At 37.4% G+C, this 17,110-nt stretch overlaps 1 protein-coding gene across 2 annotated transcripts in view; it reads right to left on the reverse strand.

The window, feature by feature from the left end:
• The window catches only part of lhx5 (LIM homeobox 5), a 95,453-nt gene extending 93,385 nt beyond the window's left edge, over positions 1-2,068 (reverse strand). The window contains exon 1 of one of the 2 annotated variants that reach the window (XM_067424572.1): positions 1,924-2,068. Coding sequence is in view for 1 of the 2 variants with exons in the window: in XM_067424573.1 (XP_067280674.1) it covers positions 1,924-1,979 (56 nt within the window). In the remaining variant the exon portion in view is untranslated. The remainder of the gene's footprint in view (positions 1-1,923) is intronic. The other variant, XM_067424573.1, reaches the window with a different exon arrangement.
• Between the last annotated feature and the right edge of the window lie 15,042 nt (positions 2,069-17,110).

Raw genomic sequence — 17,110 nt, forward strand, 5'->3', positions numbered from 1 at the left:
GAGAATGTGGAGAAGTGTGACTCTGCGAGAGGTTTAGTGAGGGGTGGTATAGGTCAGGGAGACAGGGCTGACTGACATGTTTCTCGCAGCAAAGACACAAGCTCTATTCATTCAGACTCAAAGAACAGCATCACCGGCACAACGAAGCAGGCATGTTAGCATATCTCTACCGACACAGTACCTTCTCAACATCACACATACACACACTATACAGACTGTAGGGTTCTCTTCCAAAGGGAGTGACTGATTACACAAACACAAACACACAAAAACAAGGATTGTGAGATGATGTGTTATTCCGTGACATGTGTGTTGCCACAACTATAACTGACTGAAAACTAATTTCCAATTCTCTACTAATTAAATGAATGTAATGCAACATCAATTTTAAAAATAAACCATTTTTTTATGATTGTTCTTTCATCCGAATATCAGCTAATTTGCATGTACCAATTAATCACCATAGCAACTAATATTATATTAAATCTAATAGGGCTGCAACTAACGACTATTTTGATAATCATAACGATTATTTATTTGATCAATTGATTAAAAAAGGCATTTTTAATTACTATTTAGGAAACACAATATTCCACATAGCCGTCGTTCAAACTAATGTGAATGCTATGAAAATGCCTATAGCGACTATATCTATATTGATGCTATGCAAAAGGGCTATAAATCCCATAGTTTAAATCACTACATTAAAAAACGAAGATAATAATAAAGATAATTAAGAAAATAAAAACACAAACTCAGTAGCTAACAGAAGAGGAGGAACACATTCACTGGGGACAACTTATTCAATACAGTAGGCCTAGCCTACATTTGTACTCAATTACACACTGTTATCACTTTAAAGTTACCAAGCTCATAAAATACTTGAAATAAGTTTTACCTTTTGAACCTATTAACGTCCAACGAAAGATATTCACCTAAATTCATATTTGTGCGCTGGATATATGAATTATTTTCTGCATGTGCTCGACTGCTCTCATTCAGTAAAGTACGTTAGCCTAACAATTACCGTACTTTAGTTTAAGACTTTCGATTTTGTAACACCACTTACAGATAAGGATATAACCGTAAAATTTAAGTTTTGCGCCGAGGAAACGTTGCTATCTACCACATTAAACACATAGACAGTAAAAGAAATGGACGGAGCGTTCCCATTGACGTCTACGGCGAAAGAATGAAGTCAACCTAGGGGCACTCACTTCCTGATGGCTGAGCGAACTGCGCAGGCTCAGACTGAGCTTGACGACGTAGATGTGACGTGAGCCTCCTGTCTGACAGCTGTGAGTCTTCTAGTAGATGTGGAAAGCGAAATCTGAATCACGTTGTTTAAATATTTTCTCCCGTTGCTTTTGGCTCACTATGGGCTTCTCCCCATTCTTCTCCCTTGACTTTATCAGACTAGTCTCCAGGACATGTCTCCACGTCCCCCCGACTGTCTCATAGACAGTAAAAGATTGCCTGCGAGCGTCTCCTCAGGTCTATACGGTAATTTCTCAACTGTGCGACAGGGTCGCGTTGGTTATGACGCAATCATTAGCCTATTTTTACAAAAACAGCTTCTGCGGGGCGATAGTGTAAGATACAAGGTAATGGAGCCTTTTATACATTGTCGTGTTTCTTTAGTAATAAACAATGGACAAATGGAGTCTTTAAACGTCTCAGATGTAAAGTTATTCACTGTCAAAGTGACTCAAAAATGAATGGGAGTCAATGGGATGCTAACAGCAGGTGATGGCTTGGTTAGCAATGGCCGCCCCTAGGGGTGGAACGCTTTCCGAGCGCTAGATTACCCCCTTGATTAAACAGCACGCGCATATATGTCGACAGTCTGACAGGGCAAGCCATGTTAAACATTAAGCTAAAGCATTAGCTTGAAGTAAAATAAAGAATTCAGGGGTCCCGTACCTTTCCAGCAGCAGCTCATTCTGTTTCCTCCACCATTTTTTAGTCATTTTGTCCATAGAAATGCCTTATTAAGCGCTGCATTTGACGCAACTGGTGGAAATGTTCAGTTCACGGTGGGCCTGCAGGCGCGACTAATCGATAATTACCTTCTCGATGATTTTCATTTCATTATCGATTACTGTCGATTAAATGTTGCAGCCCTAAAATCAAATTATTTTGATGTACGTTTTAATTTTCCTGAAATAATGCAGTTTGTTGTTGTCGCTGGACTTTCTTTGTTCAACATTGTTTTGACATTCCCTCTTTTGAATGAATGTCTTTTCTGACATGGTTTTTGAAGAAGTGATAATCAAAACACTGAGTTCAATAGTATTTCAAATCTGATATGAGGAAAACTGCAATCTTGGCACAAAGAACACAAATATTATAGAGATGACATTTTGCAGGTGTTTTTTGTTTTGTTTTGCATTTACATTTGCCTTCGACCTCCATCTATTACCCCCCCCCCCCCCCCCCCAAAAAAAACCATTTGTAGAGAAATGCCATGGTTAAATTACACATCTTTTCCAATTTTATTTTAAGTGTTAACAAGTCTATGTTCCAAATGTGATAGGGTTAAAAAATAAGGTATGAAACCACATATTTGGGATTGTGGATAATAATATAAGGATGTGTTGACCACTAATCTGAATCTAAAACGTAAGGGATTTAGATGCAACAATTTTGTTTTTAGCAGTACCCATTTCCAATACAATGATAAAACAAATCCTGAATTCTTTAGGATCAAGTGGCTCAACAGATATTGTATATTATCTTAAAAGAATCCATCAAAACCATGTACTTGCCTATTAATCTATCCCACGCAATGTTTTAGATTTACACCTCAGTTTGCGTAGACCGCACTACGTGCATAATCAGCGTTCAATAAGCTCAGAGGTAATGAGTACACGTGCTTAATTGGATAAATTAAAGCGCATACAGATTTAAAATAAAAAAAACATGGCCTAAAAATATGAAAATATAATTAGGACAAAGATAGACTTGCACTCTCACCTGGTTAATGAATTAAAGTATTTTAATGTAGGGTCTCCAAACACCTTTTCATTTTTTTTTTTAAATTACAGAGTGATTAAATTCCCACTTTTCCACCTTGTTTATAAGCTCCCTATAATTAGCAGCTCGTGAACCCTCACATTGTTCTATTTATTTATTCTGTTCTGTTATTTTAATTGTATATTGAATAGAGAGTTACAGAATGTGTTCACTTGAAAGATAAAACAGACAGACAGACACACAGACAGGTCTAGAAATGCCAAGGTCACAGGTTTGATTCCTAGGAAATCCTATGCACATTTTTTTATAAAATATAAGAAATGTGAGCATTCAGTGTGTGAAATGAATAAAGACAATGAAATCTCTGCTACATCAGTTGCTACCTCAAACAAATTCATGCATTTATTTAAAAGGGAAATCTTTTCAATATGGATAACCGCTGAAAATCGTAACGCGAAGTTGCTTAGTCTTTTATGTCCTTGACGGATGCGGTATTTGAAAGAATTTGAATGCAACAAACTGGACGTGAATACAGACTGTTAGTTCTCTTTGTTCTGATTTAGCTGAGGAACACAGGTCAAACCAAACCACTACTTTCTAGACAATTGTTCAACTAAGACAAAATGGCATCACATGAGAAGCACTGCTGAACATTATGGGCTGCAGAGAAATAGAATGTCAGAAGAGTTGTATCATTTCTGTTCATTTATACATAAGTACCTTCATAGGGTGATCAGGACCTCGGCACAAAATAGAGGGGTCTTGTATCACCCTGAAGGGGTAATTTTGCAATAATGACCAGCTGACTGCTCATTATCCCACTTATTGCACTGCTATTTGCCAAAGAAAGAAAGAAATGGACATATCATTTTGATATGAGGTCAAAAGAGACCTGGACAACTATGAAATTCAGTTTCCTGGGTCAACGGTCAGTTAATGGATATTTGACAAGATAATGAGGCTATTGACTATTGATCAGAATCATGTATTCCAGAAAGCTGTATATAGAAAAATAATAATTACATTGAGTCATTGAGTGACACTGTGAGTGTGAAAATAGAAATTAAATCTTAAATTTATTTTAAAAAAAGAATAAATGTATCTTTTTGGTCATGTCATAAAATTGAATATATTTACATTTCTTTCAGATGCATCTAAAATTTATTTGCCACCTGAGCCAGAATTGTTTGTTCATTTTTCAAGGAGCTATAGTACATCCAACAACTAGATCAGTGTTACCGCCTTTAGTTTTTAATCATATTAAGGGAACAAGTAGACTTAAACTTGTTTCCATTTTTATGTGTTGAATATGTATATGTGGGCTGTATGTGTGCATTTAATAATTGCTAGCATCTGTTTAGGAATGTGCATGTTTAAAGGTGTATGTGAAGTTTGCATGTGTGTACGTCCATATGATGTGTTTGTATATGAATATATGGAGATGTTTATGTATGTATTGTATATTCATACAGAACATTTTTATGCCTGATGTGGTAAGTTGATTACTCAGTTGTTCACTTTGTGCAAAAGTATATTAATCTCTATTACAACAGCAGTATACTGTATAATGTCTTGTTTTATATTACAACTGCATAACATATTAATGTCAGTAATGTTCCATGGTTGTTTTTTTTAGTATAAATGAATTTTACTCAATATGTTTCTCAAAAATACCAAAATCTTAATTTAATGTTGATTGACATGGGCCATGTAGTTTACGTGAAATATTTGAATACAGCATCTAAAACTGTAAAGGTAAAACTTCTACAACTATTATGCATGCAGCGTATGACCTTCTATTAACTGAGACTACGTTTTCATAAAAAATCCATTTGTCACTTACACTGCTGGACAAACTTGTAAAGATGATTACAAATTATGAAAAACCCATAAAATGACTTGAAGGGCACTGCATTTATTTCCTGTGTTAATGTAATTTCTACTGAAACAGGAATTTTAGACAGGGCACATTTCACATTTTTTAAATTATTTTTATGGGATTAGAAAGGTTTTTTAAAGGAAATGAATGCATTAAACGGATAAAAAAAAATACTTTTACATTTGTTACAAAAAAAAATCAATTTCAAATAAATACTGTTCTTGTGAACTTCTCGTTCAGTTTCTACATTATTAAGCAGTATTTAATCATACTGTTTTAGACATTCAGAAATGTTACTTGAGCACCAAATAATGTTTTCTGAAGGATCATGTGACACTTCAGCTTTGCATCACAGGAGTAACTAAATAGAAAACTGTTCGTTTAAATTTCATTATTTCAAAATATATCAGTTTTTATTGAGTTATGGAGGCTCAGATATGAATTCTCTCTTAATTTATCTAGATTTTAATTTAAAAAGTGGATCACCAAGTACATGTTCCTGGATCAACATCTTTATGGTTCTTGTAACAACATTTCAATCAACCAGTCAGATTTGAGGGACACGTTTACAGTTTATATCAAGTTTAACCTGTTAGCTGCTTCTACATCAGTGTTATTCACCTATCATTTCTCTCTGATTTTAGGGATAAATTATGGATAGCGTTATGACTTGGGGTAGGGATAGGACAACATTTTTGTACAGGAATGTTTTACTTGGCAAAATAACTGTAATAATAATAATAATACATTTATTTGTGTGACCTGCATCAACCCACATTCATAATGTGAGTGTAAAGAGAGTTAGAGAAAGAGTGTTAATTGAATGTGTGATTCTTTAATCTCACTGACTGTAAGATTGTGTCCGTCCACTCATTGACTCTGACATGCACGAGCACTAGAATTGGAAGCATATTGGATTTCACTAAGTGTGAAGTGATCTGCTAACCTCTGGATCTACTTTAAAGGCAGACAACGGGAATACCGATTTACCCACTTCTCACCTGCCATCATCACGTCTAAAAAAACGAGACTGCATAAAAACAGGACCATGATATCCATGATATTAAACATAGGAAATGGGACTCAAGTCTAAACAACTGCCGACACAGTGTCAAGCTAAGAAAAAAGGAAGAAGGGAGGACGTTGATGGAGAAAGGAGGAAAAAGGAGGACAAAATGAAAAGAGGGAAAGCGAGATGGAGGGAGACTGGCTACACTAACTGTCGAGGCAGTTAATATAAGGTTTTGGAGATAAGGCCTCGCAGACAAACATTGACAAAATCAGGCGTTTCGCTGCAAAGCCGGAGCTGTCAGTCAAACTGAGAGACAGGCCAACAATCAGCACTCGCATTCCGATAAGCACGCCAGAGAGCGTGTGCAGAAACTGCATCTACAGGCGCACAGTAATGGAGAGGGGGAGTGGAAGGAGAGGAGAAACAGAAACAGAGAGAGAGCTAGTATGCTCAAGTCCACACCATGCAGGGTAGCTAGTACAACAACAAAAAATGGGGAGAAAACGATTAAACGAAAGGAAAAAGTGTCTCACATGAAGAAGAAAAAAGTGAACAGTTGATAGCAGATGTTTCTCGCATATAGCTGCGAGACACCTGAATACATTCATAGGTTTGAATCAAAAGCTGATGGAGGGTTGAAAGCATATGAACGTGTGCGCGCGTGCAAAATTCAGGGCGCTCGTCAGACCCATCCGTGCCTCCTCACACTAAGGGGGAGGGGGAGGGAAGGGAAGGGAGCGAGAGAAAGGTGTGAGATCAGACTGGTAAAAATAGCACTTCCTCTCTCGGCCTCAACACCTGGGGAAATGCCAGAAGGTGGATGAGGGCGAGACGGACGGGAGCGAGCGGGAGAACGCATCGAGACAAAACACAGCTGCATTAAGATTTTAAAGAGGCTGGTTTCTAACTGTTGGCTCTCGATTGTCAAGTTAAATGTTATGTTGAAAGTAAATTAAGTTGAATATGGGTAGTATGAATGTAACCCGGACATCCTACATTCGTCATGTGACCTGCCAGCATCAGTTGCGTTGCTTCACTGCCATTCACAATTCCTCTCCAGTGCATATGCGCTTCAGAATCCTGCCAGAAGTAGAATGGCATCCAGGTAGGCTACTTAGTATAAAATCTGACCAGAGGTCGTGTTAACCGACAGAATAACGAAAAATCTGAAAGCCATCCGTCATTTTGGCAGATTCCACCGAGGGTGATCTGACTGTAACTTGTAACCTGTAATTCTCACCCCTGTCCACTTGGTGGCGAGTGTGCTCTTGCTGACTAGACTATCAAGTTAACAGCCAACGAATGGCTTTTACGTGAAATTGGCTGCATCCGAAAACAGGCAGGTGACTTGTCAGCTTGCTTCCTTATCAGGCAATGACTAAGGCAGCGTTTGCACACCTCATTAAATTGATTTCAGACAGACTTCTGAGGCACAGTCTGGCTAAGTTTAATGATTTACAGCAAAACAGTATGAACTTTGGCGCTACCTAAGCAAATAATTAATCACTACAGTAGTAATTTCTCGCTAAATAACATCAAAAGTTGAAAACGTTGGTCAAAAACATTTCTTTACTCACAACCTGACAAACAGCCGCAACTTTCAGAAGCCCTATTTCTAGCTTAACTGCCACCAAATGGAACGCATAAGTTTGTGGGATATCAAAGGCAGCGAAGGACACATGTATGCTGCCTTCAAAAATCCATCAGAGGAAGATCTCTCAGGAGGCAGGAAGTGAAGCTAACATTGGATTCGGACGTGCCTTGATGCCTTCCTACCTTGAAATGTGTCCTCTTAAGGCAGCATTTTCCAGTTTTTGGATGTAGCCATTGTTTACGAGCTGTTTTGTCTTTCTGCAGTTAAAACACTGATTGAGCGATTACATGAGAGACATGATAAGGATTTTGGTAAACTAGACTGTATCTTTCAGCATATTTTCAGACATTCATTTATGTTTATTTCGTTCTGTAACGTAGTTAAGAGGGAGGGATGATCACGTTCATGCATGTTCCTCTAAGGCTTGAACTGAGGCACAACAGTGATCTCCCTCCGCGCATCATTAAAGAGCCACAAAACGGTATTTATTGGTTGAAATTTGTGAAAGCTGAGACTTTTCATATCAACTTTCTCTTCATAAATAAATAAATGCATAATCTAGCCTATATGCTTGACCTGCAAGTCCTTGAATAAAAATGAAAATGTGAGCAAAAACAGAGCCTATTAAATGGCTTAATATCATTAAAATATGAAAATTAAAATAATGGGTTATATTATAATTATGAGAGATTTACGATAATTTTTAGTCAAAATGAAGTAGGCGTATTCAGATGCAGCCACACTTTTTAATGAGTGAATCATCTAATCAGTCACTCGACCAAACACAAAACACAAAAAAGCTGATTCATATTGGAATAAAAAATATTAAAATACTGTTGCTTGTGGAGACATATGTTCTGCTTTGGAACTATTTTCAAACAGAGAATGAAACTGGTAATATTGGTCTAAAATAAAAAGTTAGTCTATTAACGTCTTGTTTCATTAAACTTGTAAAAATAATAATAATAATCTTGCACACAATTTGTTGTTAGTGGGAATATTATGTATAATATAATTATATGCGATGTTGAGTGAACTGCACAGTAAACTGACTTCATCAATGAATGCAGTAATGGGCTCAAGTCTATCATTTTTGCACAGTTCTGACTCTTAAAATGTTGAATCATTATCAAACACAACTATGATGATCTGTTGCAAATAGAGCCAGAAAGAGCATGTTTTAGGGTACTGTGTAAATAACACGCTGCGTTAGATGAGCAGATCTATTCACCAGAGTCATTTCTGGAGAACACATGGAGTATTGTTGATGAGTTTGTGTGCTCTGAGATACAGCAAGCACAATATTGTTTTGTAGTACTCCGACTGTGGGTCTTGTACAGTAAATATGTTTGTTCAATGAGCATGCCAGCTGGGTATTGAAAAGAACGGCTAGTTTCATTTTCCTTACCCTGTGTGAGGCTACAGACATGTTTCTTTGTTGCTGGTTCCCACTTGGATACTGTCAAGTAGCCTATCATGTGATTATTTTCCTCTTTTGCAAATATTAAGAGGTTGAACAAAGCACTTTTGGTTTCCAGATATGTTATTTTTGTGTACAGTTGTGACAGGAAACTAGCTATACTGTTTCACCAGTTTGTGTGGTTGTAGTTCAAGTATTATCAATGTTAAATTAAGGATGTAAGCAATGACTTATGATATGATATATTTTAAGCGATATGCAGCTCTTAGAATATAAAGTGTCTCTGAATAAATTATCACCATCACCACTATGGAAGCATACAGGCGCATGAATAAACATGCAAATAAACAATGAAAATTACCATAAATCTGCCCTGCTAATGACTAAGGTTAAGTCAAATTCTCAGAAATAGAAACAAACAGTCAGGCAAACAAATATGTTCAAAGCAGTGGGAGCGTGCTGGCTTACAAGCCCTTTTCTCTCCACGCTGCCAAAGATGTTCACACATAGAAGCATGATGCCACAGGCAGGGCATATGGGGAGGGGGGAAATGAGGTACCAACAATCTCAGCATCCAAGCACTGAAGTGGCAGAAGAGACACACTGCCCCCTATTGGCAATTTGGGAATGCAGTTAGCCAGCCAAACAAGATTCATCTTTGATTTGTCAGCTTAGAGAGCTGTGGCAAGCTGAGGGAAAGAAAACCCTGTTTCACGCAAGTCATTTAATCGAAATATGGGTCACTTAATAAAAAATAAGAAAAAAAGGTTGAAATAAAGTCTCTGAACTAGCTAAGGAAATTTTCTTCCTCCAAGTTCTTCCCCATGTGCAATAAAAAAAAGAAGAAAAAAAAGAAAAAGAGCTATACAAAACGTAATTAACATTTCCCTTTTTCTTATTCACATTCCCTTGCATAATTGTTTCTCTATGATTTATAGAATGTGAGTTAGCCGGAAACTTACAATATAAAACACAAAACTACGTATTTTGAACACCTTATTGAAAATATATACATCAGTAATTAATCATATTTACAGGTTAAGATTCATAGTATTAAGTTGTCCACATAAACTGGCTACTCTCTCATCTTTAATGGATAAGCATTTTGAAAATCCTGTGTTGTCCTTGCAGAGATCTGAGAAGAAATTGTCAGTAAAACGACGAGAACACAACAAAAGGTTATACTGCTGTTGTATCATCACTGTGGTAATATTAACCACAGACTCTTCACATTCTCATCCTTTGAAAGTGGATACAAAGAAAATTTGCCTTTGCAGACCTTTTACATTCACAATAAGCTATTACACACTTCATGAAAGTTAATATCTGAAGAACAGAATATGGGCACTTGAATACAATTAATTTGTATGAAAGCACATTCGGGTTAAACATGGTATGTATACATATATTTACCCTATAGACGTCGACTGTTACAAACTGTGAGTTAAATTATTTTCTATTTTAATTTTAGCAGATGTAGAGATAACAGTTCAGGGTTTAACTCAGAATATTTCTTTACAGGTGTACTCTGAAAAAAGGTTTTACCCCTCTAGAACTTGAAAATAAACTCAAAATGAAATGCACTCGCTTCAAATGAAAATGTCATTTCAGTAGCCTAATAAAAGTTGGTTGCCTCTTCATGCCGCTATGTTATGATCAAATGGCCAACTGTTTCCTGCAAGCTAGACCAAGTTAGGTTTGATTTAAATAGCGTTCCAGCAGGCTACTCAGAACACTTTAAAAGTACAACCAAACAAAGAATATATAAAAGCTAAACAACCGAACAACTCAGTTTGTCGTCTGCATTTTGTTTGAAGGAATTAGAGCGACGATCTACGGAAGGGAAGAACTAAAGGCTCTTCAAAATAAAGGTTCATTTTGGCATCCATGGTTCATTTACATTTACGCATTGAGCAGAGGTTCCTTGGAGAACCTTTAACATCAATTGAAACTTTCCATTACGCAAGATTTAGTTATTTTACACTACACACACACACACACACACACACACACACACACACACACACACACACACACACACACACACAAATAAAAGTTCAAAATGTGTATCGCAGCGATGCCACAGAATAACTTTTCTTGGTTTCTCAAAGAACCTCTCAGTGAACAGGTCTTATTTATACCTTTTTTTCCCAAACTTTTTAATAATCTAAATAATATTTTGTGGAATGGAAAGATTGTATGTATGTTAAAGTTCCTTCAAAATAATAATAATAATAATAATCATAATAATAGTGCATTTTATTTAATGGCACCTTTCATACTCAAGGTCATCTCAAAAGCAAAAATACAGATCACTACACAAGGCAAAACCCACAGCGAACACTCTGCATATACAGATAAAGTGCAGTCAAGACTCAATCAAACGTTATAAAAAGCCTGTATAAAAAGGTATGTCTTAAGATGCGTTTTAAAAGTCAATAAACAATCGCTATTGCGAACATCAAGAGGAAGGGAGTTCCATAGGCAGGGGCAGCATAACTAAAAGATATGGCACCCATGGTTGTTAGTCGAATATGAGGTACCACAAGAGAAGATGAAGATCTGAGAGCATGTGAAGGAGTGTAATCCACATGGAGAAGTTGTGTAAGTAACAAGATTTTAAATTCCGCATGGAGAAGTTGAATAAGTAGCAAGATCTTAAATTCAACTACTTTGCTGGAAGCCGTGCTCAGTAGAAGGTGATCTAGAAATAACACGTGCTGCAGAATTTTGAACCGACTGAAGCTTATGTAGTAATTTAGAGGGAACACCTGTGAGAACAGCATTGCAATATACGTGACTAATGCATGAATAAGAACTGTGGTGTTGTTGGTTGAGAGGAAGGGACGGAGACGGTTAATATTACACAAGTGGAAGTATGCAGTCCGCGTGATAATATTAATGCGAGTTTCAAAGGATAGTATGCTATCCATGGTAAGACCCAAACTAACACAAAACTCATGGACCATATGCCAATAAAGAACCTTAATTTTCAAAGTGTAAGAAAAAGATGGTTTCTTTAAGACAAATGTTTACTTAAAGGTTCTTTGGGAAATCAAAAAAGTGGTTCTATGGCATCTCTGTGACACTTTTTAGAACATTTTTTATTTATTAATGTGTGTATTTTGTGTGCAACTTGAAAACTTGCACAATGCAAAGAACACAAGGTGTTTTGAATTGATAATTAATGCTTTAAAGCAAATTTAATCTTCTTATTCTGGGGTTACAGAATAAGAAGAGAAGTTAATCTACCTGTAGTAGAAATGTGGCACGTCTCCTTCTATACAGAGACACAAACACACACATATTTGGGGGTGTGAGTGCGTGAGCACGTTAAGGGTTAAAGAGGGTTCCTGCTGTGCTCTCTGCTTCTGTGTCTCGGCCCATTACACTTGCCGGAGTACAGCAATATGCCGCCATCAATTACAGCCTGGCTGCACTGCCATCAATACAGAGAGCAGGAGAGAGCAGCGCCACAGCCACATAAACACGACAAACGGCCACATTAAAACCTCTAGCTCACCTCTCTCACTCTCTCTCGAGGTTTGAACCTCTCTCTTCCTTCCCAGCTCACTCACACACACCTATTTTCTTTAGCTCAAGCCCCTCAAGCTCTTTTCTTTTTTGTTTTCTCGCCAAGTGTATGTCTTTGTCCTCATCCCTCTCAGTCTGGCAAACAAAAGCTTTTCTTTTCTATTCCCCTCGTGAGCAGTGTTCTGCTTTTTACTTATGGCCCATTCCCTTCAAAAGTCCAGCGATACCATCATTGGATTGGCGTACCATAAAACCCTCTTGTCAGGCTATATCCGCTCCAACCATCTCGTCATGGTCTGCTCACTGCATACACATACACACAGAGATCAATACATACTGAGATCAATACACAACAACATTTGGCCGACCAGGAAGACTGCTGTTCTAGAAGCCTAATATCAGTAATAACACAAATGTTTTACACTTTGCCTGAAAAATGATTGTCAATGAACCCAACTTGCTTGCATTAAATGGCAAATGAAAACCCAACTAATCATTCAGATACAGAAACTTATACAAGTGACAAATAAAGAATAAAGAAACTGCTGAAAGACTACATGCTTGTGAAATGAGATGTGTCCTTATGGCCATACTTGTGCCTTCTTAAGCAATTCACTCTCATCCACTGACCTTGAAAGAGAAAAGACTGTCTGTCCGGCATTTAGCAATGAAAACTATATGCAAGTGACTGTGTTCATCTTTCAAAGCTCAGTCGGGCCATATATGCACATGTATAGCAGTTTGATGCTCCGATGGAAACGGCTGGACATGGTGTTATATTGCTTTGTCTTGAGGTTGGGTCAAACATTTTATTTAAAATTCTTAACCTGTGCTAATAGAATTCTATCATAACTAGACAAGAATTGAACTAAGTTAACTTAAATAGCCCATTACCTATTTATTTTATTCTTCTGTTTTCCAATTTAGACCCCAATCTTCGTACAGTCAAAGCTTAACTTTTTCAGACACCTTCAACATTTTCTCACATTATCAGTTTCTTCGCTATAGTTTAGAAAATGGAAATAAAATATGACAAGAACTTAAACTCTGTCAGAACAAATTCGTCTTGATGTCAGATAACTGGTATTTAATCAATGGATTACAATCGACCAATCAGCTGTCAGCTGTTACATTTTGAATACACAATTAGATAATACCAATTTAGGTCAACCAATGACCAAGCAATGCTTCATTTAGTTCAGTCCGTGCTTTAAAAGGTTGCATTAGCAATTAAAGAAAAAACACGTAAGCACAACGTGGTCAGGTCAAAGTGTCTGGATAATTTTAGTCCGAAATGTGTCAATTGTACTGGTAATCCACTGTATGAATATTTTTGGGTATAATATGTCACAGTTTATATGTCACTTTATTTTGCTATACTCACTTACAGGAATGAACCATAGTGTCCTGCACCCACTAGTAAAAAATTGCAGGTGCTTTTCATATAATTAGAATATCATCCAAATGTGATTTATGTCACTAATTCCATTCAAAAATGTATTACACACAGACTGATATATTTCAAATGTTTATTTCTTTTAATTTTGATGATTATAATTGAACAATAAGAAAAATGCAATATTCAGTAACTCAGAATATTGTGAAAAGGTTCAATATTGAAGACACCTGGTGCCACACTCTAATCAGCTAATGAACTCAAAACACCTGCAAAGGCCTTTAAATGGTCTCTCAGTCTAGTTCTGTAAGCTACACAATCATGGGGAAGACTGCTGACTTGACAGTTGTCCAAAAGATGACCATTGACACCTTTCACAAGGAGGGAAAGACACAAAAGCTAATTGCAAAAGACGCTGGATGTTCACAGAGCTCTGTGTCCAAGTAATTAATAGAAGGAAGGAAAAAAGTATGAACATAAAAAATGTGTTAGAAAAAAAATGCACAAGCAATAGGGATAACCGCACACTGGAGAGGATTGTGAAACAAAACCCATTCAAAAATGTGGGGGAGATTCACAAAGAGTGGACTGCAGCTGGAGTCAGTGCTTCAAGAACCACTACGCACAGACGTATGCAAGACATGGGTTTCAGCTGTCACATTCCTTGTGTCAAGCCACTCTTGAACAACAGACCGCGTCAGAAGCGTGTTGCCTGGGCTAAAGACCAAAGTTATGTCCTCTGATGAAAGTAAATTTTGCATTTTCAATCAGGGTTCCAGAGTATAGAGAAACAGAGGACAGGCACACAATCCACGTAGCTTGAGGTCCAGTGTAAGGTTTCCACAGTCAGTGATGGTTTGGGGTACCATGTCATCTGCTGATAACATGGCACCCCAATACCAGGAAGTTTTAGAGCCCTTCATGGTTCCTGCTGCTGACTAACTTTATGGAGATGCAGATTTAATTTTCCAACAGGACTTGGCACCTGGACACAGCGCTAAAGCAACCAGTACCTAGTTTAAGGACAATGGTATCCCTGTTCTTAATTGGCCAGCAAACTCACCTGACCTTAACCCCATAGAAAATCAATGGGGTACTGTAAAGAGGAAGATGCAATAAGCCAGACTTAACAATGCAGAAGAACTCAAGGCCACGATCAGAGCAACCTGGGCTTTCATAACTCCTGAGCAGTGCCACAGACTGATCGACTACATGCCACGCCGCATTACTGCAGTAATTCAGGAAAAATGAGCCCCAACTAAGTATATATATATATATATATATATATATATATATATATATATATATATATATATATATATATATATATATATATATATATATATATATATAAATCCAAAGAGAATTGGTCAAGATTCATCTAAGAACAACAGTCAACTATAGAAAATCTGAAAGTGTGAGCTTATTTTTACAGCATTTCAGTTTATCCAGCAGGAATTACTGATTTTAATTGATGAAATCCGAGGCCCAGTTTAGAAAATCCAGGCTCAGACTACATGTATTTTTAAATCCGATATGAAATCTGGTTGCATCACGCACATAAGCAGAATCTTCACAAATTTTCTTCTTGCAAATCTCAAACCTGCACACACGACCAGATTTGAAAATCGTGGGGCATCACACACTACAAGATATTAGGGTCAGCGCATATATTGTTACCACACCTTAAAACATTGCTCAGATGTTGTATTTCAAGACATTTGTCAGGCTTTTACATTCATGTGTAGGACAAATTTCTTACGCATCTCATCCTACGCATCTGCTGCTAATTTCAAAATGTCATTAGAGCTAGTAATGGAGGCTTGAGCCATTGATAGCAGACTAATGCAGTTATTAATGTAGTTATGAGAGCGAGACAGTCTCTGCGTCTCTCAACAGTGTTGAGGAGCAGCGTTACTCATAGCAAATCTAAGTTTATCAGCTTCAAGAACAGCACCATTATTACCTCGCTAGTGAGAAACATCATGATGTAGGTTTTAAAGGGTTACTTCACCGCTTTTTCATATTAAACTGTTAATCCCTTAACTAAAACGAGTTGATACATACCTCTCTCGTCTCAGTGCCTGCACTTAATCTCTCTGACGCGCGGTGATGATCTGATAGCATTTAGCTTAGCCCACTAAGCCCAGTTCATTCACTAGGGAACCAAACAGAGATCAAGTTAGAAGTACCAAACACCTCCATCTTTTCCCTATTTAACTACAGATACATGAATAGTTGAACGATCAAGTATGGTGACAAAATAAAACGTGGTACTTCTCTAATCGGATTTAAAAGGAGAACTATAATGTATGGCGGATTAGCACTTCTGAGAGTACTTCGTCTTGGCGCAGTAAAAAGTCCCGGCTGAGACGAGAGAGGTATGTATCAACTCGTTTAAATTAAGGGAATAACATAGTTTAATATGAAACGGCAGTGAAGTATCCCTTTAAGTTGCTAAACTATTACTGATAAACTCATCAGAGCAGTGCTGACAAAACGGATCTGTGTGAGTGTGTGCCCGTGTTGTAAGTGTATGTGAGTGGGAGTAAGAGTATGAGCTTTCCGCACATCGTTTTGTGGGAAAAAAACATGGAAATAATTAGTCGTTTTTATCTAATTGTTTGCTATTTATTTGCTTGGTCAGTGTCGTGGGTTGTTTCTTTTGTTGTTGTAGGCCATTTAAAATAACTGAAACACTCACTTTTGACAAAGTGATATATAGACATGTCAAGACCTGCCTGGAACTAATTTGTTCACTTACTGAAACTGAACATTTTCATAGGCCTGCAGCTCATTACAGAAGAGAAGTCTTTGACCTTTGTGCATGTCTCAAAGGTGAAGAGGACTTTTCTTGGCCTACACGTGTCACTAAGTATGACCATACATTAAATTGTAAAAACACAGGCGCTTGCATTGACCTTGGCTCAATCAACATGGAATATGAATTATGCTGATCAAGAGTTCATTCAGGTCAGAATTAATAAAAAGAGCAGTCATAGTTCCTACAGTCAAAGTAACTGCAAAATTAAAGGCGCTGTATGTAATAATTACAGTGGTTAAAATGTAGCCTAGAAATCTAGACGCACCCTAGCGGCAGGAAATCTAATCTGCCGCGAGTATCGTATAGCAACTCACAATACCTTCTGAGCTGTAAAAACCAAACTCTGGTCAGGCCAATCACATCGTGTATACAGTTTGTGGGCGGGGTGTAATATGATGACGCCAGAGTTGCGCTTGTAAACACAGAAGCTGGCGACCGGCGGTCTTTCGAATTAGCTTTGACCGCGACTCTGGAA

Source organism: Pseudorasbora parva, chromosome 18 (assembly GCF_024679245.1).
Source record: "Pseudorasbora parva isolate DD20220531a chromosome 18, ASM2467924v1, whole genome shotgun sequence".
NCBI classification, from domain to species: Eukaryota; Metazoa; Chordata; class Actinopteri; order Cypriniformes; family Gobionidae; genus Pseudorasbora; species Pseudorasbora parva.